This window comes from Emys orbicularis, chromosome 1 (genome assembly GCF_028017835.1).
Source record: "Emys orbicularis isolate rEmyOrb1 chromosome 1, rEmyOrb1.hap1, whole genome shotgun sequence".
NCBI classification, from domain to species: Eukaryota; Metazoa; Chordata; order Testudines; family Emydidae; genus Emys; species Emys orbicularis.
Genome location: NC_088683.1, coordinates 194,091,512 through 194,119,321, shown reverse-complemented (window position 1 = coordinate 194,119,321; position 27,810 = coordinate 194,091,512). Strand labels below are relative to the sequence as shown.

The following is a 27,810-nucleotide window of genomic DNA, read 5'->3' as shown; positions in this document are numbered from 1 at the left end:
ATATAAATCAGAAAGAATGGCATACGTTTTACAAGATGCTTTCACTCCTCTATTGAAGGCAATAAGACACAAAATTACAAGCTACAGAAGAATAAGAACATCAAGAATTGTCAGTGGTTATATCGGCATAACACTGAGTTACTTTTAGGTGTGCACTCAGGCTGTGAAATTGATTCTCTGGGTTTTCTTTACTTCCCAAGTCATTTTATTCACCTTTGATAGTCAGAAGTATATACACTTCCATGCACTTGAGGATTAGGTTCTGTATAAAAACCTTCTGAAATATTCAGACTTAGCATTCCCTTTATACTCACATATCTTCTGTATAAATGTACCGACTGACCTTAAATGGCCCTAATCTACCCATGTCTTTTATTTTAAAATATGTATTTGCAAATCAGAAACAAAATGAACCTTTCTCTGCCATATAAGACATTTACATTATGAAGATGAACATGGATGCAGACAAAGAATAGGTTATAGACAGAGTTACATGGACTAAATTGCATATGTACATGGACGCGCACACAACACATAAAAGAACTAATGAATTTGAGGGTTTTGCTTATTTGGAAAAAAGGTTAAAAAAGGAAGTTTCTAACACACATGCGTACACACACACACACACACACACACACACACACACACATACCCCTCCCTTTTGGTAATTACTTGCAGTTGTACCAGGTTTTTTAGTGCTTCGTGTATAATATACTGTTATCTGGTTGATTTTATCCACAGAACTTCAATTCATGAGAGTGGAGATTATAGTTGTAATTTCTATTCTTAAAGTTGCATATAAAAGATGTAATGGTGACACCAACACTGGCTGCTGATCGTACAGAACTATGTAGGAAACTCAAATGCTCAGACAATGAACTGACGATAATACTGCTAAGCCTGGTATTATGGGTCTACTTTTTCAAAACTGATCAGTGATTTTGGGTGACTTGGTGCCCAATTTCAGACACTTAAGTGGTCCTGATGTTCAGAAAGTACTATGTAATCACCCTGTGAAATCCTTTAAAACCCCCTTAAGTTGGACACTCAAAACAGTGGTACTCCAATCATCTAATCAGTTTTGAAAATGTATAAGATCTGACCAATATGCCTCCCATAACCAAACTCAGTTAAACACTCTGGCACCAGAGTCATACCGGCATATTTTAATTCTAAATGTAATATTTTATGTCTGGCTTCTATTTTCTCAATTTCAGTTTTGATTATTATAACCCTTTATTACACAGTCATAACTGAGTAAAAACATTTAACTACTTATTAAAAAATCCCCCCTCCCAAGATGGATTAAACTAGGGTTACCATATTCAAACATTTAAAAAAAAGGACACTCCACAGGGCCCCGGTCCCGCCCCCGGCCCTGCCCCAACTCCACCCCTTCCCCGCCCCCTTCCCCGCCCCAACCCCACCCCTTCTCCGCCCCCATTCCAACCTCTTCCCCAAAGTCCCTGCCCCAACTCTGCCCCCTCCTCGGAGCACCCCGCATTCCCCCTCCTCCCTCCCGCTCTGATCTTGGTTGGGGGTTGCTAAGTGCTTCCCTGCTCCCCACTCGCCCCGCAGCCCCTGCAGCCTCTATGCCCTTGCCTGCCCTGCTCCTCCTCACCCTGCAGCCTCTGCACCCCCCGCCCCTGCAGCCTCTGTGCCCCCTGCTCCCCACTCGCCCTGCAGCCTGTGCACCCCCTGCCTGCCCCGCCCCTGCAGCCTCTGTGCCCCCTGCTCCCCACTCGCCCTGCAGCCTCTGCACCCCCTGCCTGCCCCGCCCCTGCAGCCTCTGTGCCCCCTGCTCCCCACTCGCCCTGCAGCCTCTGCGCCCCCTGCCTGCCCTGCCCCTGCAGCCTCTACACCCCCCCGCCCCTGCAGCCTCTGTGCCCCCTGCTCCCCACTCGCCCTGCAGCCTCTGCGCCCCCCCTGCCCCTGCAGCCTCTGTGCCCCCTGCTCCCCACTCGCCCTGCAGCCTCTGTGCCCCCTGCTCCCCACACACACACACCCGCCGCCTGCCCTGCTCCCCCCGCTCACCCGGCAGAGGGAGAAATGCGGGCTCCACGTGGACTCAAACACTTCCGAGCTGCTCTGTGGGGGAGGAGGGAGCGGGGGAGGGGGAGGGACTCTGGCTGCTAGAGGCCCTAGTGGCTGCGAGCGGCTTTCAATCAGGCCAGGCGTCCAATCAGCCGCGCCACACTCCGCAGGAGGGGAAATCCCGGACATTTCTACTTGATTAGAAAGCCCCCCCGGACGGCCATGTAAGGCTGAAAAAGCCGGACATGTCCGGGGAAACCCGGACGGATGGTAACCCTAATTAAACCCATTGTGACACTAAGCACACCAGTATTTACACCCCAAATGCTGTTGTAATAATCTTTGTATAAAATATGTGTTGTGAGGTATCATTTGAAAACTAATAACACACTGATCATTAATATTCTTGTGTGATGTATGTGTGTGGTGTGAATTAAGAGTTATGACATATGCTGGAATGATTACTAAAGCGTGTTTAAACCAGGCATGCTGGAAGGTTGGTAAACAGGTCTGGCCTAGACAAAGGAATGTGTTTTCCCCACCTGGGAGTTACTTCCAAAGTACTTTGAAAGACAATGAGAATGTATTTACATATCATGTAAACACACCCATGAAGTTAACAACAAGTGAGGGCAAACCTCACATTAACTAGTGTGGGAGAAGACAGCATGGCATCTACACCCAGCAGGAGAGAAGAATCTTTTTCAAGAGTTTACTGGTCTACTAGCTGAACTTCAAGTGATAAGTACCCGGATCATATGATTGTATACAATATTACTGTATTAACAAATGTATAGAGTGAAGTATTTTATGAAAGCTAATTACACACTGGTGACTCATATCACTGCGAAATGTATGTATTAGCACTATATAAGGAATTATCAATACTCACTGATATTAGGCTCTAAAGTTTGCCCAGACAGGAGGGAATGTCACAGCTATCTACCTGTCTCCTATGTAAATTAAGCATGGTGGAATCAGAAACAATGGAAGCTCCACTTACATAGAAGTCATACAGGAGTTTGGGAAGCCCACAGGAATGGAAGAACAGCATAGGGGCATCCTTCCTCTTGAAAAGAAGTTACTGAACTTTGGAAGATATAAGCAAAGACAGAAGCCATCTTTGGTATCCATCAGACAGATGCAAGAGGCTAGAGCTCTTGCAAGCTGAAAAAGATGGTCCTTCAACTAAGGGTGTGTGTGTGGGGGGGGTGGTATTCAAGTATCTGGAGATGAATACAAGTAAGAATCCAAGTTAGGTAAAGATTTTTCACCTAAGGTAGCAAAGGAAGCCAGCACCCTGAACTTTTGTGGAATGTCCTGACTGATCTAAAGTCAGCCATGGCTGGGAAGAAGACTGACTGGTGAAAGAAACTATCTTGAACAAAGCCTGTACCTTGATAGATTTAATTTTAGACTTTTAGAAGTGTATTTTGTTTTCTTTTACTTGTAACTCTTTCTTTCTTCATTCCTTATACTTGAACTCACATAATCCTGTGTATATTTTGTTAATACATTTATTTCAGTTTTGCCATAAACCAACTCAGTGCTGTGTTTAAAGGGAAGGGTGTACTTACCCCCAGTTTACAGGAACAACAAACCTTATTATTTCTTCGAGCTGACCAGGAGAGGACTGGACAGTTCAGGGCACACAGTTTTGGGGAAATTTGGGACTGGGAATTTATTGGGATTATTTATTCATTGTAACCAAGGCTAGTGGAAGCCAGAGTGTGACTGGTGTGTTGCTGACAGGTTGCTGGGGTCAGTCTAATGGACCAGGGCTGCAGCTATATACAGTCATTTCAGGATGTGACCTTCATGCTGGTAAGCTGCTTGTGAGGGAGCCAGGTTAGGAACTACAGCCACAAAGCACTGTGAGGCACCCAGGATTACAGGACAGGCTGTGACACAACCCCTCACAGGTCTGCATTGCCCCCTCAAAGACCATGGCACCCATGACATCCTTAAATATCATGGCATTAATGAAACTTCTCTCTTTCCAGCAGACCTACAATGGAGGGTCAGGAAGGTCCCAAAATACTAGTTCCAGTGTCACAATTAAAGTGCACAGGTAATAAAAGTTCATCTTGTAACATGTGTAATAGTAAGTTAAAATCAAAGTAACTGTTTTCGTAGTAGGATAACAAACCAATTCTGCTTCTACTACATATCCTTAATCAAGTATGAAAGTTTTCCTCCCACAATGCAAGTTTATAGTTATAACTTGTGGAAATTTCTATGGTTTGCACTGAAATAACTCACATACAAGGCAGGTAAGTCTACTGTTTAAGAATTCATGGATAGCTGGCAGGTGCTTTGGCAAGTAGACCAGAGTGCCCATACTGATTAGTGGTAATATCACAAGCTCACTGCCTGCACATGTCATGGCTTTGTGATTCCAGGAATTAGTGCTACCATGAAGACTGATACTTTCTAAAGCACCCATTTGTTAATTTAAAGTAAAATATCTACCTGGGATTTTAAAAATAAAGGGTCTGATTCTCCATTACCCTGCATCTTGTGCAGCCATTTACAAAATGCCACCATAGTGATTTGTTAGTATTTGACACACAATTCTTCACTCATTTTGAATTGGTATAAATGACTGCCCAATGGGAAAGTCAAGTCATAAAAGCTAGACTCTAAACCCAGACGTGTCGTTTGTGTCGCTTGGAGTATCATTTAAAACGTAAACACAAAAAACACCACCTAGATGACTTCTGATATTTTTTAAGTTCCCACAGTTTGTTCATAATATTCTACAACTGGATACATAGTTCTCACTTAAGGAAAAAAATAAAAAAAACAAAACTAAACTAAAACAGTGTTATCTTGGAACAGGCATCTGGCTATATCAGAGTAACCAAGTTTTCATAGATTTTGGATTGTTCTAAGTGGCTTGCACTGTACCAGGCATTTATTTATAATTTGTGCTCATTGGAATGGGCTCCTGAGTTACAGATCTCTTGCCATGAATGTCCCGTCCGGAGATCAATTGTATAGTCTTTTTTCCATATGGTTCAGAAACGAAGAAATGGCTAATACAGAACATACAATCCAAGAGGCAATGGGCAATAACTATAAACAATCAGACATTGGATGACCTCACTATGAAAATGCCATGATAATACAAAGATTAGATTTCAGCACAAGAAAGGACACCTTATCATAATGTGTTTTTCACATAGAGATGTGGATGAGACCTCCATGGAAGATCACATAATATAAATGTATGAAGTCTCTTGAGGGTACATTTATTTGAATTATGAGGCACCTGTCAAATAAGTCTAAGCATTTGTTTGGAGACAGTAAAGTGAAGCTGAGTAGTTTTATCCTGAAGCTTGAACTGCACACAAACATTACTACAATTTTACTAGAGGTATTCTTGGAACACCATATATTATGAAAAGTAAAACAGAATAACATCATAATAAATTGATAGACCACCTTTTATCCTGAAGGATCCTAAAGAGATTTACAAATTATATACATTCTCTCTCTCTCTGATACAGCCACCTCCAGGGAGGAGAGGCAACACCCACGTGTATAACTTCAGGGCTTCAGCTATCTCATCAGTCGCACATACACAACTCCCATTCACTTTAATAGGATTTAATGGGAAGATCAGCCCCAGGCACGGAACATAGAACAATATTTGGGTAAGGGCAAACCCCTACTCTATTAAAATGTGTATAGGAAAGTTTAATAAATGTGCCCAGACCTGACAGGACCTTTATTTTTAAAATCTCATGAGAAACTGTTCTCACAACAAAGGGGATGGAATTCAAGGTACCAATTTAGGAAGGATGCACGAGGAATTGACCCTACTGGCATTTGAACTTGAGAATTTAGATATTTCAAGCCTGAGATGCATAGCCTCAAGAGCCTAAAGAAGGACTGATATTATTTTAAATGCATTCTCAAGATAGATCAGGGGTCGGCAACCTTTCAGAAGTGGTGTGCCGAGTCTTCATTTATTCACTCTAATTTAAGGTTTCGCATGCCAGTAATACATTTTAACATTTTTAGAAGATCTCTTTCTATAAGTCTATACTATATAACTAAACTATTGTTGTATGTCAAGTAAATAAGATTTTTAAAATGTTTAAGAAGCTTCAATTAAAATTAAATTAAAATGCAGAGCCCCCTGGACTGGTGGCCAGTACCTAGGCAGCATGAATGCCACTGAAAATCAGCTTGCGTGCCGCCTTTGGCATGCATGACATAGGTAGTCTCCCCCTGGGATAGATAATAAAGTTAGCAAGGCTGGCTCTAGGCACCAGCAAACTAAACATGTGCTCGGGGCGGTACAATTTCAGGGGCAGCATTCTGGACACCTTTTTTTTTTTTTTTCTGTGCTTCGGCAGTTGTGCTTCCGGAGGTTTTTTGTTTTTGTTTTTGCTTGGGGCAGCAAAAATCCTAGAGCCGGCCCTGAAAGTTAGTCATGGTACTTATAACTTGAGAACTATTTGGGAGCAATCTGTAAAATGCTACATATTTATATATTTATTTTCCCTTACAAATTGTTCCTAAAGAAAACATGGTTGAAACCTAATTATTAAGTGTTACATTTCTCTATGTGTGTGTCTTTCTGTCTCTGTTTAAAATCACCCTGTTGTACCATTTGTAGCCCACATACTGACAAAAAATCCTTTTGTAATAATGAAACATGGAACTAAGCATTTTTATGGAAATAAACGTATTATTCCTCCTAGTTTACATTATAATGAAGCACAGCAAGAAAAGCATAGAAATTAGGAGAACATACCCTTCTTACAGACTGTGCTGTTCAGTATTGACCCACAGAATATATTAAAATGAATGAAATTTAGTTATGAATGATAATACGTTAATCTGCATTCCCTTTGGGAAAGTGTATATATAGCAATCTATCCTAGCAGAACATGAATAGTATGGTTTACATTTCATAACTAGGGCAGCACCAAGATAGTTGAGGTTTGATTCTCCTCTGCCTTGTACATTGTGCAGTCATTTATACTCGTGCAAAGTGTGTGGGGAGGGATTGTGAAACACTACATTTGAGGGCCTGGTTCACCTTTACTTTGCACCTAATGCCGTCATTTGCACCAGAGGTCAAAAGAGTGTGAAACTCTACCATTCTGCTTTCATAGCATTCAATACCAAGTTTTCAAAGATCTAAATGACTGTAGAAGGTGAAAGGCAATAGAAAATCATACCATGACTTTTTGACTTTTACCTTCTTATAAATAGTAAGGAAAGTTTGCAGACATGTGGTACACACAGACAATGGCATGTGGCCGATCTGTAACTGCTAGTAGCAAATATCTCCAATGGCCCATAATGATACACTAGATGGGGAGGGCTTTGAGTTACTACAGAGAATTCTTTTCCAGGTGTCTGGCCGGTACATCTTGCCCACATTCTCAGGGTCCAAATGATTGCCATATTTGAGGTCAGGAAGGAATCTCCCCCAGGTCAGGTTGGCAGAGACCCTGGGGTTTTTTCACCTTCAGCATGGAGCACGGGCCACTTGCAGGTTTAAACTAGTATAAATGGTGGATTCACTATAACTTGAAGTCTTTAAATCATGATTTATGGACTTCAGTAACTCAGCCAGAGGTTAGGCATCTATTACAAGAGTGGGTGGGTCATGATGGTCCATTCTGATCTTAAAGTCTATGGATCTATCCTCCATTGAGAAGAAGGCAAGATAGCAGGGGTAAAGGCTTAAAAGAAAACTGGTTATGAATTATCTAAGCACACAGAAACAAACAGTCTCAAGATTTATTACATTTGAAGACTTTTTTCTTATTCAAAAAGTCAAAAATGGGGAAAGTATTTTCAATAAGGGAGGGGGAAAAGCGGCAGCAGCGGTTGTAGGCTGAGAAAAGCAGGAGAAACTGCAACCGATCTCAAAGATACTTTTTTGGAAAAGTTCTAAACAACTGAAAATAGGGATTTAATATGGAAGTGCTATCTCAATGTTAACTACAATGACATTGCAAATGGGATAAAAAGTAACAAAGTGGAGTTTAGAAAGCCTTTTAGAAAACATGCTGAAGCAGTCCTGCAACGTTAGTGGTTGCCTGTCATAGAAGATCAGAAAGACTATTTTATGATAGTTTTGGCTTGGTGAACTTCTTTTTCTCTGTCTCTGTAATGAAGGGATAGTCAATAAAGAGATTTTTGTTTTGTGACTACAGTACATCATTAAGAACAGCCAAACAAAACTGAAATGCAATACACTTGCAATATCTGCACCATTTTACAATTAAAATAAATCAGGCACATTTTATTGCTCTGTCAGACAGTATAGTATAGGATTACCAATCTGTGTATGTTTACCAATCTGGGCTGTTAAAAATGAACGTGTTCCTCCAGTGGTCTCAGAGATATTGCAGTAGTTTCTTATATTTACAATAGTTTCAAGGACTGCACTGTATCCATAAAATATTTTACAAATCTTTATTAAAGTCTTCGGTATACTAGCAGAAACAACAATTTACGATATCATCCTGTGTTAACTATGGATACTTGATGAATTTTTTACTGGAATCAACTGCACACTCAACGCTCCCTCATATGGTCAGGCGTTCAATTTTTCATCTATTTACAAAGCACAGGGCCTCTCTGAAGTTGAAAAATGATTCTTCAGGTTTTGGAGAGTGGGGCTCCTAACTGTTACTACTAGCAGAAGTAGTCACAAATATTATCTACTTCTGAGACATCTGAGGATAATCTGATTTTTTTTGGAGTGCAAAGTAAGAGACTCAAGGGAAGTGGAGCTGGATAGTTGAAAGGAGATAGAGTGTGACACTAAGGCCTGGTCTACACTAGGAGTTTATATCGAATTTAGCGCCGTTACATCGAATTAACCCTGCACCCGTCCACACCACGAAGCTATTTAGTTCGAAATAGAGCTCTTTTAAATTCGACTTCTGTAATCCTCGAAAACGAGAGGAGTAGCGCTAAATTCGAAATGGCAATATCGAATTAGGCTAGGTGTGGATGGAAATCGACGGTAATAGCTCCGGGAGCTATCCCACAGTGCACCACTCTGTTGACGCTCTGGACAGCACTTCGAGCTCGGATGCTCTGACCAGCCACACAGGAAAAGCCCCGGGAAAATTTGAATTCCTTTTCCTGTCTGGCCAGTTTGAATCTCATTTTCTGTTTGGACAGCGTGGAGAGCTCAGCAGCACTGGCAACGATGCAGAGCTCTCCAGCAGAGTTGGCCGTGCAATCTAATAGAAAGAGGGCCCCAGCATGGACTGATCGGGAAGTCTTGGATCTCATCGCTGTGTGGGGCGATGAGTCCGTGCTTTCAGAGCTGCGCTCCAAAAGAAGGAATGCAAAGATCTATGAGAAGATCTCTAAAGCCATGGCAGAGAGAGGATACAGCCGGGATGCAACGCAGTGCCGCGTGAAAATCAAGGAGCTGAGACAAGGCTACCAAAAAAACAAAGAGGCAAACCGACGCTCCGGATCCCAGCCCCACACATCACGTTTCTATGAGGCACTGCATTCCAATCTAGGTGCGGCCGCCACCACTACCCCACCAGTGACCGTGGACTCCGAGGATGGGATATTGTCCACGGCCGGTTCCTCCTCGGAAATGTTAGGTGACGGGGAAGATGAGGAAGGAGATGAGGAGGACGAGGCAGTCGACAGCGCTTGCACCGCTGATTTCCCCGACAGCCAGGAGCTCTTCATCACCCTTACCGAGATCCCCTACCAACCGTCCACAGCCGTTACCCCGGACACCGAATCAGGGGAAGGATCAAGCAGTGAGTGCTTTAAACATCTAAACATTTCATTTAAACATAACTGGAATATTTATATTGTTAAGAATGGGCTTTTCAGTCACTCATTTAAACATAGAAACTTTTATTTATAACAAAACAGGAATATTAACTATATTAGTAATTTGTTGTTCATGATTTAGTTGGCTTAGTGAACTATTTACTCCTAACTATGTATAGAAAATCAAGTAATGTCCGGATATTCATGATTAGGCCACCACAGGACGCTCCACTCTGTAGTCCCTTATGCTGAACTTAAATGAAAAGACGGTCAATGTGCCCGGGAATGGACAGACAGTCCTCCTGGGATAGCTCGGCATAGCTCTCCTGGAGGTACCGCTCCAGCATGCGCATGAGGTTCCACGGCAGGGCGATCTTGTTCGGTCCCCCGTGGTAACACACGTTCCCACGCCATGAGTCCATCAGGTAGTCCGGGATCAGTGCGCGGCACAGCATGGCGGCAAAGGACCCAGGCCTCTGCATGGTCTCACGCAGCATCCTTCCCCTCTCGGTCTCCGAGATCCTCATGAGTGTAATGTCACACATGACGCCCTGCTTTAAATTAGGGAGGGGAATGTTAGTATTGGGACTGCTTTACAGCCACGCGGTGGAGGCGGCAGAGGGGCAGCATACAGGGATCTTTCCCGGGGACAGCCGCGAGGTGGTGGGACAGGGGCAGAGCTCATGCTTCCCTGATTGCTGCCAGCAGAGAGTGGCCTTGCATTCAGTGCGAAAGGAGCCCAGTGCTACTATTACATTTTTAAGCTGCCACAAGTCTACGGCTTACCATGTTTTCCTGCAGCAGAAGTAGAGGTGTCCTGCAACGCGTCTCTGATCGCAACTGCAGGACCCCAGACACAGAAGGCGAGGGCCGAAAATTCGACCTTGTCCTGAGTGCGCATGTGAAAGGTCCAGTGCATGGTGTTGTTCACAGAGAAAGACTATGTTCTTTGTTAGCAACTTCATTTATCTGTCTCAGGAATTTACTCCCTTTTTCCCATTCCCACAGACACATCTGCGACTGTCTCCCAACCCAGCCTGGCATCACACTCCCAGAGGCTAGCGCAGATTAGAAGAAGGAAGAGAAAGACGCGGGAAGACATGTTTTATGAACTTATGGACTGCTCACGAGAGCAGGCAGCCCAGACAACACAGTGGAGGGAGAACTTGTCACAAATGCACAGAGCAGTCATGGAACGGGAGGAGAGGTGGCGCCAGGAGGACCAGCAGGCTACTCAAACCCTGCTTGGACTAATGAGGGAGCAAACGGAGACGCTCCGGCGCCTAGTGGATGTTCTGCAAGACCGGAGGCAGGAGGACAGAGCCCTGCTGCTGTCTATCTCTAACCGCCCTCCCCCGCCACCAAGTCCCACACCCCCCTCACCAAAAGTACAAAGAAGGAGGGGCGGCAAGGGCCGTTAAAACTTTCAGTCGGCCCCTACACACTGCTGCAGCAATGGAAGGCTCTCGTTCCAAAGTTTGAAAAGTCCTTTCCTACCCATCTCACACTAGCCCACGTCCAAGTTTCCTCCCCCCCCTTTTCATGTGCGGTTCATAATAAAACATCTGTTTCTGTTAAGTACTGTTTCCGAGAGTGTCTTTTGGAGGGGATTCTGTCTGAAGGGGGGGAAGGTGTTTGTTACTTGGACAGCACTGTCACCTGTAGCAGGCTACAGAGGCGGGGGCAGGTCCAGCATCTGGACACATACACAGTACAGTCACCAGTTACCCTGGTCAGTCTGGGAGGCGGTTTTCATGTTCTGGGGTGCGAGGGGGTTGATCTGTGACTTTGTGGCGGGGGAGGGCAGTTAGAGATCCTATGCCGCGGTCCTTATCCTGGATCACAGAGCCACGCAGCAGGGGATCTGTTACCCTCCGCCCCCTGCCAGAAAGTCACTTGGCCGACACATACATGCAGTCCCGCCCAGGACTGCTGGCAGGCTGCGTTGAAACAACCAATCCAGCACTGCGGAGCCTGTCATTCCCGGACTTTAGAAGCATCATTTGCATCAAAACAATAAGCCCGCCCCCCGCCACAGTCTGCGTCCCCGGTTTAAAACATTCCCGCGAAAACAGTAAAAAAGAGAACCTTGTTCATTAACAAAACGGAACAGATTTTATTTGTTGGGAAGGTGGGGAAGGGGGTATGTAACTTGGAAGGATAGTCAACAGTAACTGGGTAAAGAAACGGGGGCAGGTTCAGCATCTGTGTCCACAAAGTAAAAAGTCACTGGAGACCCTGCTCAGTCAGGAACCTGGCTTTCAAAGCCTCCCTGATGCACAGCGCGTCCCGCTGTGATCTTCTAATCGCCCTGCTGTCTGGCTGGACGTAATCAGAAGCCAGGCTATTTGCCTCAACCTCCCACCCCGACATATAGGTCTCCCCCTTGCTCTCACACAAATTGTGGAGCACACAGCAAGCAGCTATCACAATGGGGATATTGGTCTCGCTGAGATCACAGCGAGTGAGTAGGCTTCTCCATCTCCCCTTGAGACGGCCAAAAGCACACTCCACCACCATTCTGCACTTGCTGAGCCGGTAGTTGAATAGTTCTTTCCCTGAGTCCAGTGCGCCAGTGTAGGGCTTCATGAGCCAGGGCATTAGCGGGTATGCAGGGTCCCCGAGGATGACTGTAGGCATCTCCACATCCCCAACAGTTACTTTGTGGTCCGGGAAGTAAAGACCTTCCTGCAGCCGTCTACACAGACCAGAGTTCCTGAACACCCTAGCGTCATGAACCTTGCCAGGCCATCCAATGTAGATATTGGTAAAACGTCCCCGATGGTCCACCAGTGCTTGCAGCACCATGGAAAAGTAGCCCTTCCGGTTGATGTACTGGCTGGCCTGGTGGTCCGGTCCCAGGATAGGGATGTGAGTCCCATCTATAGCCCCACCGCAGTTTGGGAATCCCATCTCGGCAAAGCCATCTCTGATGAGCTCCACGTTTCCCAGGGTCACTACCTTAGATAGCAGTAGCTTGACGATTGCCCTGGCTACTTGCATAACAGCAACCCCCACGGTAGACTTGCCCACGCCAAACTGGTTAGCGACGGACCGGTAGCTGTCTGGCGTTGCGAGCTTCCAGAGGGCTATGGCCACTCGCTTCTGGACAGTCAGGGCTGCCCGCATCCGGGTGTCCTTTCGCTTCAGGGCAGGGGACAGCAACTCACACAGTTCGAGGAAAGTCCCCTTCCGCATGCGAAAGTTGCGCAGCCACTGGGATTCATCCCAGACCTGCAGCACTATGCGGTCCCACCATTCCGTGCTTGTTTCACGGGCCCAGAATCGCCGTTCAACAGTATCAACAAGACCCAGTGACAGCGAGATGTCCTGGGCGCTGGGTCTCATGTTCTCAGAGAGGTCGGAGCTAGTGTCCGACTTCATGCCGTCACGGTGGTGCCGTAGCCTCCTCTCATGATTGATCTGCAGCTGCCTCTGGTACAGGTGGAGGAGAAGCTGCGAGGCGTTGAGAACTGCCACAACTGCAGCGATGGTCGCAGCGGGATCCATGCTCGCACTGCTGTGGCGTCCGCGCTGTCAGTAATCAGAAAAGCGCGCGAACTGATTTCCCGCCGGCGCTTTCAGGGAGGGAGGGAGGGAGGGCGTGAGTGACGGACGGATGACGACAGGCGCCCAAAAGCACCCTCGACACATTTTTTTACCCAGAAGGCATTTGGGGCTCAACCCAGAATTCCAATGGGCAGGGGGGACTGCGGGAACTGTGGGATAGCTGCCCACAGTGCACCGCTTCCAATGTCGACGCTTGCCCCGTTAGTGTGGACTCACAAAGTCTCACAAAGTCGAATTACTGTCCTTAGTGTGGACACACACGTTCGACTTAGTAATATCGATTCCACATAGTCGAATTAACTAAAATCGAAGTACTCTCGTAGTGTAGACAAGGCCTAAGGGAAAGAGAGGGGAAATTGTGGAGAAAAGGGAATTTTAAAAAGGAATACAGAGGAAAAAAGGGGACAGCAAGAAACAATGGGGGGCATTATGAGGTTTAGTGTCCCATATTGCCACTCATTCTGAGGGGCTGTGTACCACATTGCACCAGTTGAGTGGTATGGCTATGCAGATCCAAGGAGTTTCACAGTCTTGTTCACAGAGGTGCTGATCACAAACAGCAAGTACTTGTGGCTCACTAGGGTACTCTCAGTTTGAAGCAATCCCAGCAATCAATAAGCCTTGTTCCCCTAACTCAAAACACATGAATCAGTTATAAAGTGTAATGCCAAAAAAAAAAATCTTTCAAAATCAAACAGTGGAAAACATGGCAAAAAGACAACTCCAGGAAGTACTGATAACAGGATCGGTCGATGCAATTACTTTTTTATGTAATCAGTTCATCTCTGTACACTCCCAACATTAAAAACAAAGAATAAAATTCAAAGAAAGTCATCTGGGGAGTTGACTTAACATACTGTGATACACAGTTAATGCTAAGGCATTCTCTTCTTTAGCCTATCTCTCAGCTTAAATTAAGCATTTTGCTAATATCACACCCAGATGCCAGCTGTATTGTCTATGGTAACAGGGTCCAGATTACATTTCACTATATCACAATCTGCTACATAGCAATGCAACTTAATTTTTTTCATCATTGAGTGTTTAGTATGTTGTAATTCTCAGTGCAGGCTCCTAGTCTCGGTTCATTGCATCATTCTTGCTCTAAGGCAAAAGGAAAAATGGGATGGAGAGAGAAGGAAGACCATCCACACCCATGCCATGCTACTGGAGGAAATGGATTCTCTTAATACATCCTGTTTTCCCTAGACCTGCAAAAATTCTGAGTTCTGGAGGCTAAATATTACTGATGTGGTAAGATGCACTATGGCCAAGGCACTATCCAACTTACACAAACTGTTGATAATGTTTTTAGAATATATATCTAGGGGTGATCAAAAGATTTCACTTAGATATAATTGAAATGTTTTGTTCCAATTTTCCTTTTTTATTTTAGATTATATAACATAAAACTTTGAAACAAATATAATTTCAAAATGGAAAACTGAAATGTCCAATTCTGAAAAGGTCAAAATGGAACATTTCAATGACATCAGAACACTTTTTTCCAGTTTTTCTTTTTAACAAGCTTTCATCAATATTGACATATTTCTGCGAATATGTCTACTATAGACAAATTGGCATGTTCCAACAGAAAAATATTCCATCAGAAAATTTCCAAACCGGGTCTGCGAATTGTTTCCAGCTGTCAAAATCTCATCCTTAAATCCTTAGTATCTGTTTCATTTCAAATTCAGAAAGTTTTAATTTTAAGATATTCCCATTTGAAAAAGGTGAACATATATATATATATATATATATATATATATATATATACACACACACACACACACACACAATGGGAACATATCTGGAAAATTGTCAAAAAGATTGTGTTTAGCTATAATAATACCATACTAAAGATTAAAAGGAGATGATTTGGGGTTGAACCCCTCATCCTGTCCTCTTGATTTGACTGGACTATGCTTAACACAGAACATGTGCATGAGAGTCAGAGAGATTGGACACATTTGTGTTCCCCTAATTCTGTAGACAATGGAAGTTAGTTCAGCCCCTGTGTAAATTAGGAGTCTCAGGGCTACTCTAACCTATACCAGCTGAGAACAACACCCAAGGGCAGGGCAGGGCCTGACAGGGGTTGCTGTACTACAACACCTTCTGGCCAACACCCCTCCATCTCCTCTAGGCATTCACCTGACTCACCGATGCCAGGGGAATCCTCAGGTGACTCTATTTAGATGAGGCTTATAGATATTTTGTGTCTTCAGAGTGGTACAAAGTGGCCACAGGGTTGGCCAAGTTCTGGCCCATCTGTCCAGCATCTCAACCATTCAATATCTCAAGACATTTATTTTAGCACTAAAGAAACACTAGTTATTAATATTTTATAAATATGTTTTAAAACATACGTAACAAAGATTAACAAATATATAAAAGGTTATAGAGTAGCTCAAAATCAATAATTCATCATCAGGACTTAAATAGCATGCTGTAGCCCTCTTAATATTTCTTAATTAAATGCACAGTGAAGCATATTCAAAACTCTTAATTTAACTCTTCTGTGATTTCACTTCTTTGTGATTGATCACTTTGCAAACAGTGTTCTTCATATTGCATAACTGGCATATTAAACAAATCTAAATCACTACTTTTTGAATAACTTTGAGTTTGCTTATCAGACTTCTGTAAAACCAAGAAATAATATCAATGAACTTTTAAAAGAGAATAAAAGGCCAGATTCTCAGCTTGTGTAAACAGGTTTAGTTCCACTGAGGTCAATAGAACTATCCACAGTAACTGGATATGGCCCAAGAAGTAATATTGATAGGTGAGACAGACTCAGTTAACAAGAATTGATATTATTACTCCTTGATAGTCTCTTACTATATATATATATATATATACATACACTTTTTAACAGACTCACTTTGAACTCCATGGGAGCGCACTACTTTCCAAGTTTCTGAAGCAACTTCTTTCACATCCACTTGGTAATGATGAATGGGCACACCTCCATGTGAATCTGGCTTATTGAAAGAGACCTTGGCAATAGTCTGTGACAATTCTATAATTCTTACTCCGTAGGGACTGGATGGCACATCTAAAAAATAACAAACATCAATTTAATTCAACTGTGGTAATCAGATAATCTACAGAAAGCAGTTGATAATCCATCTCAAACAGCCTGCTTAGAAAACATAGGTTATAAACTATTTTAATGCATATGACTTCAGGTTCTGTCTTAAACAGTTAAGTCTACACTACAGTCCAGTGATATGAAACCACAAGTAAAAGAAACAAACTTTCTTGTATGGACAATTAAACAGCGTTAAAGTGCATATAAACATACTCCATTTCACCAAGGAAATGGTTCTCTTCTGTCTTTCTTTCATAGTACAGTCCAGCTAATTTAGAGGAAAACAAGAGTTGATTGATATTTTTTGTTCACTATTAGGGCTTCGATTAATCACAGTTAACTAATGCAATTACTTCAAAAAATAATCATGATTAAAAAAATAATTGCGATTAATCACACTTTTAATTGCACTGTTAAAGAATACAATACCAATTGAAATTCATTAAATATTTTTGGATGTTTTTCTACATTTTTGAATATATTGATTTCAATTACAACACAGAATACAAAGTGTACAGTGCTCACTTTATATTATTATTTTTATTACAAATACTTGCACTGTAAAAATTATAAACAAAAGAAATAGTATTTTTAAATTCACCTCATACAAGTACTGTAATGCAATCTCTTTATCGTGAAAGTGCAACTTACAAATGTAGGTTTTTTTGTTACATAACTGCACTCAAAAACAAAAACTTCAGAGCCTAAAAGTCCACTCAGTCCTACTTCTTGTTCAGCCAATTGCTAAGACAAACAAGACATAATGCTGACTACTTCTTATTTACAATGTCACCTGAAGGTGAGAACGGGCATTTTCATGGCACTTTTGTAGCCGGCATTGGAAGGTATTTACGTGCCAGATATGCTAAACATTCATATGCCCCTTGATGCTTCGGCCACCATTCCAGAGGACATGCTTCCATGCTGACGACACTCGTTAAAAAAAAAAAAAAAAAAAAAAAAGTTAATTAAATTTGAGACTGAACTCCTTGGGGAAGAATTGTATGCCTCCTGCTCTGTTTTACCCGCATTCTGCCATATAGTTCATATTATAGCAATCTTGGATGATGACCCAGCACATGTTGTTCGTTTTAAGAACACTTTCACTACAGATTTGCCAAACAATGTGAGATTTCTAAAGACAGCTACAGCACTCGACCTAAGGTTTAAGAATCTGAAGTGCCTTCCAAAATCTGAGAGACACGAGGTATGCTGCAAGCTTTCAGAAGTCTTAAAAGAGCAACACTCTGATGTGGAAACTACAGAACCGAACCACCAAAAGAGAAAATAAACCTTCTGCTGGTGGCATCTGACTCAGACGAAGAAAATCAATATGCGTTGGTCCACACTGCTTTAGATCATTATCAAGCAGAACCCATCATCGGCATGGATGCATGTCCTCTGGAATGGTGGTTGAAGCATGAAGGAACATATGAATCTTTAGCTCATCTGGCACATAAATATCTTGCGACGCCAGCTACTACAACAGTGCCAGGCAAATGCCTGTTCTCACTTTCGGGTGATGTTGTAAATAAGAAGCAGCCAGGCAGCATTATCTCCTGCAAAAGTAAACAAACTTGTTTGTCTGAGCAATTGGCTGAACAAGAAGTAGGACTCAGTGGACTTGTAGGCTCTAAAGTTTTACATTATTTTATTTTTGAGTGCGGTTAGTTTTTTTTACATAATTCTACATTTGTAAGTTAAACATTCATGATAAAGAGATTGCATTACATTATTTGCATTAGGTGAATTGAAAAAATATTATTTTTTTTGTTTTTACTATGCAAATATTTATAATCCAAAATAATAATATAAAGTAAGCACTGTACATTTTGTATTCTGTATGGTAACTGAAATCAATATATTTGAAAATGTAGAAAACATCCAAAAATATTTAAATAAATAGTATTCTATTATTCTTTAACAGTGTGATTAATCGCATGATTAATGATGATTAATTTTTTTGATCGCTTGACAGCCCTATTTACTATATAACTACGTAAAGGAGAATAGCAGCCTTTAAATCCAACTTAAATCATCTGTGCCTTCTACCTAAATGGAGAGTTCAGATTCTGTATTTCTATAAAAAGATTAATTGTCATAATAAATAAAATATTAAAGAAAAATATAAAAATGTTCATACAAAACTATTTAGCCATTTGTATAAAATTCTGCAGTGCAGTCAAACATATACACATTTCTTTTTGCTGGATTGGACTCCAAAGTATTGTTAAGGATCTTTATGAAAGGTTTCTGTTCTATTTGCATTTTAAGGATTAATTTGCAGTCTAACTTGGAGATGAAATATTTTCCCTGTAATCAAAAACTAGTGCACAGTTTTCAAAGCAGAAAAAAACAATAAAAAATATTAAACATAGGTGTTTCTGTTGAGATTCTATGACATTAAATAAAAGTGAGAAATTTATTTCAGAGTGTCTACATTTTCAGAAGCAGAAACTTGGCTTTATACAACATGGCTCAACTAACTAAAGAGTCTTTCTTTCTTTCTTTAAACTCTCCTGGTCCTGTAGGTTTTTCACGTGGTTCAGCAGATGAGTACTGTGCATGGGCATTTTATATACATGGCAGTGTATGACAAGTACTGGCAAGCATTTTTTGTTGTATATGCAGAAGACAAAAAATTCAGATGTGATTAGAGAGTCTCTTTTTATATATTTGAAACTGGCCTCTATGCAATTTGCTTCCTACTTGCATATTTGACATTCTACTATTCATTATCTTACAATATAAGAAGAAATTATTCCTCTGTTTCAGAGTGGTATGTCAGAGACATGTACAAAGATGTGCAGATTTCTGAAGATAACTAAAACTTATCCATGTACTAAACTATTCACATAAAATGAAGTCTTTATCTACGAATGATCAAACCATCTGGGATGAAGTAAGAATCAATCTGAACTTTTGTCAGTACTTAATACAATTTTCAGTTCATTTTGACACAAGATTCAAAAAACTGTTTAAAGACACATCCATCTTCCTAACTCTCATTGAAAATGGGGAGATGGAGGAGACCATAAGTGACTACTGTACCTCTGTGGAGACAAAGGATGACCCAGTGGTGAAGGTACTAGCTTGGGACATGGGTACAATTCCATGCTCAACCACAGAATTCCTGTCAGACCTTGGGCATGTTACTTAGATCAGTGGTTCTCAAAGCCGGTCCGCCACTTGTTCAGGGAAAGCCCCTGGCGGCCGGGCCGGTTTGTTTACCTGCCACGTCTGCAGGTTCGGCCGATCGCGGCTCCCACTGGCCACGGTTCGCCGCTCCAGGCCAATGGGGGCTGCGAGAAGCGTCGCGGGCCGAGGGATGTGCTCACCGCGGCTTCCCGCAGGCCCCATTGGCCTGGAGCGGCGAACCGCGGCCAGTGGGAGCCACGATCGGCCAAACCTGCGGACGCGGCAGGTAAACAAACCAGCCTGGGCTGCCAGGGGCTTTCCCTGAACAAGCGTCGGAACAGTTTTGAGAACCACTGGCTTAGGTTATGTCTACACTAGTGAGCTTAGAGTGGCACAGCTGTACCGATGCAGCTGCACCACTATAAGATCGCTCATGTAGCCGATCTATGCCAATGTCATAGAGCTCTCCAGACGACATCATAAAACCACCTCAATGAGCAGCGGTAGCTATGTCAGCAGGAGATGCTCTCCTGCTGACATAGTGATGTGGACGCTACCACTTATGGTATGTGTTTAGAATCATAGAATCATAGAATATTAGGGTTGGGAGAGACCGCAGAAAGTCATCTAGTCCAACCCCCTGCTCAAAGCAGGACCAACACCAACTAAATCATCCCAGCCAGGGCTTTATCAAGCCGGGCCTTAAAAACCTCTAAGGAAGGAGATTCCACCACCTCCCAAGTAACCCATTCCAGTGCTTCACATCCTCCTAGTGAAATAGTGTTTCCTAATATCCAACCTAGACCTCCTCCACTGCAACTTGAGACCATTGCTTTTTGTTCTGTCATTTGCCACCACTGAGAACAGCCTAGCTCTTTGGAACCCCCCTTCAGGTAGTTGAAGGCTGCTATCAAATCCCCCCTCACTCTTCTGCAGACTAAATAACCCCAGTTCCCTCAGCCTCTCCTCGTAAGTCATGTTTTTCACGCCCTTCAGCGACATTAGTTTTTCTGGCATAAGTGGTAGTGTAGATATGGCCTTAGTCTCTCTTTGCCTCAGGACCCCATCTGTAAAACAGTGGGAAAAGCACTTCCCTACCTCACAGAGGTGCTGTGAAATACAATAAAAAGTTTGTGAGGCGCTCAGGTATTATCATGATAGGGGCCATATACATTTGTAAAATAGGTACCTTCCCTTCCCTTTATCCTTCTGTTGGCTGTAGGAAACCCATAATTCCACTCTCCAACAGGCCTTCCTGCATTCCTCTCCTCCAAACTCTGTTAGCCATGCTGTTTTTCCTCTTAAAGAGACTGTTATCCAATAGAGCCTGCTGCTAATTCCCAAAACTATCCAGTGGGTTCCTCTGTCCTATTCTTTTAGTTTTGTATATGATTCATTATGATAAACATGGCATATGGGAGGAAACATCATAGGTGCAGAAAGGATTTTTTTTCTTTCTTACTGTAGATCTGAGTATAATTTCTGCCAAATGATTAATGTTCAGTTTCTTTTTGTTACTGAGCATCAAGTGAAGCTCTTGTGAAGACCTAGCAAAATATTTTGCATGATAGCTAACAACGTGCCAAAAATTTTAAAAGAGAACTACTTAAGAAAATGTGAAACACACTCAAACACTTACTCATAACACACATTAAAGGCACATCCTTCAAAGAATGACATCCCTGCATTTCATAGAGTAGCAAAGTTATATTCCGTTACAGAATATGGAAGTATAAAGAAGTGCAATACACTTTAGATAAAAAAAAGTGAGTCACTCAAAGAAAGTAGAACAGGAGACTGTTACTGGACACCACCAAGAAAAACAGAGTATTATTTTTCTTTAAATAATACACATTAAAATGTCTAGTATCTCCTTCAGAATGGGTAAATATAGCATTTTTTCCCAGTGGAGAGGAAAAAAAAATAGAGCATTAGCAGACTAATGAACTGAGTCCAGTTTTGCAGTTAGTTAACAAATATGAACTCAATCCTGAAAAACGCTGAGCATTCTGGCCCTGATCTACCTACACATTTATATGCATATTAACTTTAAGCATGTGAGTAGTCTTCCAATGGGACAACTCACTTGGGGTCTGATCCTACAGCACTTAAATCAGTGGGAGTTTTGCCATGAACTTCTGTGAAAGAAGAATCAAGCCATTGTTCAACGTTCAGAATGTGTTTATTAACTGCTTTGTAGGATTGGGGTCACAGTACTCAACACTTTGCAGGATCAATCTTTGGTGAGAGGGTCTCTCTTTCTCTCTCAAAAAATAGTGAGGGTTGTAACTATCAACAGCAATGTTAACCTCCACAATCCATCTCAGGAAAGAGCCTGACTCAGAAATCTCATTTATTTCAGCAGGATTCCTCAGAGGATAAGGAACAACTCACCGTGAATAAATGCGGCCAAATCTGGCTCTAACAGTTTTATTGAATCTTCGTGCAAAAATAGAATGGGGAGTCAGGTACAGGTATTTAGATAGCGACATTCCATTTTTTTCTTTCTTTTCCTATAGCTTCATTCTCCCCTCACTAGTCTTTCCCTAGTAAAATTCCATTTACTTTAATAAATTCACTCTGAATGATCAAAAACATCAAATGGTACAAATTCAAGTGGAATGAAGAGATCTGTTTTCCAACTAAACAGTCCTGCTCTCTCTCTCAAACTGTTTCCCAACACACTCTAAGGTGGTATGGACAACTGCTTCAAATGCCTACCAGCTTCCCTGCAAGAAATATCTTCAACTTTGACCCAATAGAAGCAGATTTGAAAAGACAACCCTCACTCCCCACCCAACTGACAAGGATCTGTAAGCTGTGAAGTTTGATCATGTGATAGGTGTCACTGTTGGATGAACCTTACCCTGCTTTGAGCATGACTTGTCTCTGGAACAGGAGTCTTCCTTCACCTCAGGCCCTGACACTCTACCCTTTCTTCCCATTCACTTTTCATTTCATGTGGCGTCATCACCTTATTATCATAATGCTTAAAGGCATTTTTGTGAAATATGGTAGCATGAGAAGTCTCACTATCCTCCACGCAAGTACAGAGTATATTTTAACCTTAATTTCATTTCAGAATCCCTATTCTTGCACGTTAACAAAGCGATTATATAGTCAATCTCTCATTGTTGAAGTTACCCATTCTAAATACTGTTAAATGTTTTGCTGAATATCAGTGTCCTGTAGCATTTTCATGACCGACACAATGTTGTGTGTGGTTTTGCACAATGACAAGAGTTTGGCAAGACAAGTCTGAAATTCACCGGCAGAGCTGTATGAGGTAGCCTAACTTGTACATTTCCTATGTGCACTATTCCCTGCTGTAGCTACTGCCATGTTCCTCGAGTCAGGGACAGATTAAAGCATAGGTGCAATAAGCATATCTGTGGAGCTGCAGCTCCTGGAGTCATGTGATAAGATCAGACTCTCAGCTGCCTTTTTTTTAAAAATAAAAATTAGCCCTCATGGATACAAAGAAAAGACTGAAAACATGAAATGAATGTAACTCGTGCCTGTCTCAATCTGCAAACAGACTGAACCAACAGCTCCAAGAGGGGTGAACTGACCCATTCATCTGAATTATGAACCCTGCTGCTACACCAAGAGAACTAGGAGGTCTTGTGTAGGAGTCAAGTATCAAAGGGGTAGCTGCATTAGTCACATGCAACCGATGAAGTGGGTATTCACCCACGAAGGCTTATGCTGCAATACGTCTGTTAGTCTATAAGGTGCCACAGGACTCTTTGTCGCTTTGTGTAGGAGTGTGGCTGGGGAGCCCCAAGTGGTTTTTTCCTGGATTGCCTTAATTCAGTCCAGCATCATGCTGATAAGCACCAAATTCATACTGATCTTTCTTACAAAATCCTTATGTTTGTCTCTTCCCATCACAAACTTCACATAAACCATGTTTGTTTTAAATAAAATATTGATTCAAATGATAAATTTCAAGATCACTGTTGGCAATGCAACTTTCTATTCACGTTTCACAACCATTTGAAATACTACTACTAAAATCTCAACAAAAAGGTAGAATATGTGTTTAATAGCCAATGTCTTCTTCCTGCACACTAAGGTTTCACATAATATTATGCTTCAACTGGACCTGGGCAAATCCAGGAATGGCTGTGCTCACCTCAGGCTCTGAAAGCCATTGGGACAATCTGCCAAGCTCACCTGGCTTGTCAAGCCTAAGCCTGTCCTAGAAAAAAAACACACAGTTTTAGTAGACTTCTGTATTAAAAGCTGAGGCTATGATGTGAAATAATGTATTCAGAGTGAAAAGATGAAAAATAATGTGATTTTTGCATTCTAAAAGTTGTTTGTTCAGCTATTCAAGTACTCAGGCAATGAAGAAGGAGAAGATACCAAGGGCCCAGTATTGCCAGGAGTTGAACACCTCCTGGGAGGCACTGGGCAACTCCAAATTAGAGTTATTTAATGGGAATTGAGGATCCTCAGCACCTTGCAGGATCAAACCCTAAAAATAATCTAAAACAATCAACAGCTCTGTATAACTAGGGTTCAACAGCTCTGTATAACTAGAGTTAACCATAAAAAACGGTACAGCTGCAAATTGCATTCCTCTTTAGAAGAGGAACTTTTTGTGTCATCACTGAGTCTAATATTTAAAGTTTGGCAGCAGAAAAAAGACAATGGCATTTTGGCTCAGGAGCACTTTCCAATTTACAGTAAGTACAAGACAAATAAAATAATATTATCTGACTTGCTGGGGGGCGAGGGGGAACTGCCCCAGAAAAGCACACAAAGGAGCAAGTGAATCCTGTAGTGCTTTAACAGAAAACAATAAGTGTTTGGGACATTTACCATAGGAGGAAACTTTGTTTAATGCTGTCTGCCTAAGGAAGTTTATATTATATATAATACTCTTTCTCTGGCTGTACTGAAGTCAATGTTACAGCTCCCATGGCGTTTAAATGGCCAGGATTTCACCTAGAATGAGCATTGTTAAAAGGACTCCCTAATCAACCAAAAGTAAAGCAGTCTGGACAGTAAAACTAACAACCAACCAGCTGTCAATGATCTGAATCCTCTGAGTGCTCTGTTTTCATTATTCCTGGATTTTCCCCTCCTCCTTCTCACCTACTTCTCATCCATATGTTAAGTTGCACAAGTTCAACATATATTTTTTTTAAATCAATTTAGTTAAACTGGAGCGTGTTGTGTGTGTAGACAGGACCTGAGATTGAAACTGTTTGAGGCAGGGACTGACATTTACTGTATCTTTGTACAGTACTTAGTAAACTGAAGCCCTGAATTGGCTAAAGCCTGTAGATACTACTGCAATATAATTGCTAAATAAATAATAATTAATTAATAATAGCACTGTAATTAGAGCTATTGGCAGAAAGTGGGGATCTAATACAATGTGAATTTCACATTTTATCGTTTGTTTTGCCATTTGCAAAGGCCAAATACAGTATATGATTAATAATGTAACCGAATACAACATTTTTCAAAACTAATAATAATTCTTTTTTCATATTTTATTCCTTACTAAATGTGGCTTGATTTATCTTGATTTGAACAGAACTTTGCTACATATTTTTTCAATAAGTGCTGGTCAACGACTGTACAGAAGTGATTGAAACAAATTACTGCCACAGTGGAAAGGTGCTAATCTTAAAAATTGACATCAGTCTTATCTGCAATATAGATGAATAAACAAGTAGAAATAAATCAGTGGTGGGAGTAAACCATTTGTGCAATATTTGCTTTGCAAACATTTTTGCCCTTGACTTGAGTAAGTTTATTATATTGAATTTCCTATGTCTGTCAAGTAAGAATTCACTGCAATAAGTACATACTTATAAACTCAAAATCTTTCCTAACTAATATTTTGAAGCTGATATTAAGGGTCATTCTGCAAAAAATTAATAAAGTTAATGATAAAACAAATGTTAATTGCTTATGACGGCGTAAGAATGGCTTGTAGCCAATATAGTCAGCCTTTAAGAGCTGATGAGCCATTGTAGCAGCAAGTGAAATTGGAGAGAGAGCCATAAAATAATCACTCATCACGCAACATTCTGGGTTTGTGTTGTGATATTGTTTTATGACTTTGGGCCAAAACCCTCAGCTGGTCTGAACTGGTGTATCTCCATTGGCTTCCAGTTTACACCAGCTGAAGCTTTGGACCTATGTGTGGTGATAATACAGTGTAATCACATATTGACACAACATTACAAGGAAAACATCACAAAGCAGTTCTATGACATGACACTGATTACGTTGAAACTCTTTCTGATTCCGCTAGCTGGAATTTTTCTCTCTTTCCCTCTTTTCCCCTCCTGAATGCTAGGAAGGAGACTGGAGGTACTTTTTCTCTCCTCTCTTTCTCCTTACCTCCTGGATTCATGGAGTGAAAGAAAAATTCTAGCAACAAGTCTTTTTGTATATCACAGTAATGGGAAAGTGGTTCTGACTGCTTACATACTACCATTCCAACTGCCCTGCTCTCCCTGTGAAAATACACCCGAGATCAGTGTTCTACTTAGTCTACCAGAAACACAGAAACACAGGCATAGCCAGTAGGACTGTTGAATCAAAAGTTGCGTTGTGGCCCTGAAGATATACACTCTGAGGAAGAGTCATAGGTTGAGTATCACTGACTTAACATAGGACGCTGGTATGTTGCTTAATGCTGTGAAAAGTCTCATGGACTTCAATGAGACTCTTCAATGTAGAACGGACTTTGCCTAATAGTGAATGTTCACAAGACTGGGGTCTAGTGTTGGATGACTAAAGAAGAATTTGACTCACATATCAAATAGGGGCAGAAGAAATACGTGGAGGAGTGTACATAGTTTACCTATTACAATCTATGATGTCTTCCTGGAAGACTTGAAGAGCTCGAAAGCTTGTCTCGCTCACCAAGAGAAGTTGATCCAATAAAAGATATTACCTCACGCACCTTGTCTCTCTAAGGGACTGACATGGCTACAACAAACCTGCATATCTTCCTGCAAGCATAATTCTTAATATTAGTTTTGTTTGATTGATTGATTTTAAATAGAAACAGATCAGTTTGCAGAGGAACTAGTTATTAAAATTATATCACTTAAGGACCAATGCTACAGAGCAAAGCAAACATTGTCTTTAGGAAGATTTTTCAGGATTTGGTCCATATTGTGTATTTTGAAATTAAATAGATATATGTACTGCAGCAGCATTAACTGAAGCAGGTGACGCAGCAGTGGCAAAGGGAACTGCAACATGTTTTTAATACAAAATACTATAAACTGAAGTACACGTGATTATTTTTTTGGGCTGCTATAATTTATGTACCATTGGATTTCATCACTTTTCCTGACCATTTGTATGTGATAAATCTAATGCAAGTACACCCTATGCAAGATATTAGCCCCTTCTTTATGCCTTCCTTTTGGAGTAATGTACAAAACACTACTTTAGGAAACACTATATATGAGAGATGACTGCTTCTGCATAAACAGTAGGGAAACGATAAACTGATTTTTGGGAAATGGTATATATGCCATGATTTAAAAAATAATTCTAAGAGAATTTGCGTGGCAGAGTATCTCTAACTAATAGGTTGGAGAACTAGATTGGGGAAACTTTATGAATTTTAAGGCTCAGTTTGAGAATTTATATCTTCCACACTTAGCTTTGGAAATGCGAACTGAAGTGGTAAAAAGTCAGTAATTTTCTGTCAAGCCTATAACACCAACTTTAACTTTGACTTTTATGAAAAACTGCAGCATTTTACAGTAAAGTTCAAATGACTTCATTACATTATTGTAAGCTGTGGGGATGTGGACTATTACTGTAGGTACTACTATCACTGATTTGGGGAGGTTGCTGACCTGTAAATGGGGAGAAAGGTTTGAAAGGAGGGAATCAATGTCTTGCCATTGGGGAGGAGGAAATAAGAGTGCTTAACAGCTGGGAGGGTGTAACTGGTTTGTTATTACAATAGAGGAAGTATTAGGAGTCAAGAGAAGAGTTGGACACTAGTGTGTGTGTGTGTGTTGGGGGGGGAGGCAGGAAGCGATATTAATCTTGGCAGATTCACATTTCATTGGTATGCACATGACATAACACTGGACAACCAGCGTTTCTTTATTTCCTATCCTGGAGTCACACCCTCTTCACCTGGGAAGTGTTGTTTTTCTCTATTATTTCAGAGATTTGGTCCTGGA

At 41.5% G+C, this 27,810-nt stretch overlaps 1 protein-coding gene across 1 annotated transcript in view; it reads right to left on the bottom strand.

Annotated features, from left to right (window-relative positions):
* Window positions 1–27,810, bottom strand: part of NCAM2 (neural cell adhesion molecule 2) — a 272,786-nt gene that overhangs the window by 116,174 nt on the left and 128,802 nt on the right. Inside the window, exon 12 of the mRNA XM_065401487.1 lies at window positions 16,277–16,450. Coding sequence (XP_065257559.1) covers window positions 16,277–16,450 — 174 coding nt within the window. The remainder of the gene's footprint in view (window positions 1–16,276; window positions 16,451–27,810) is intronic.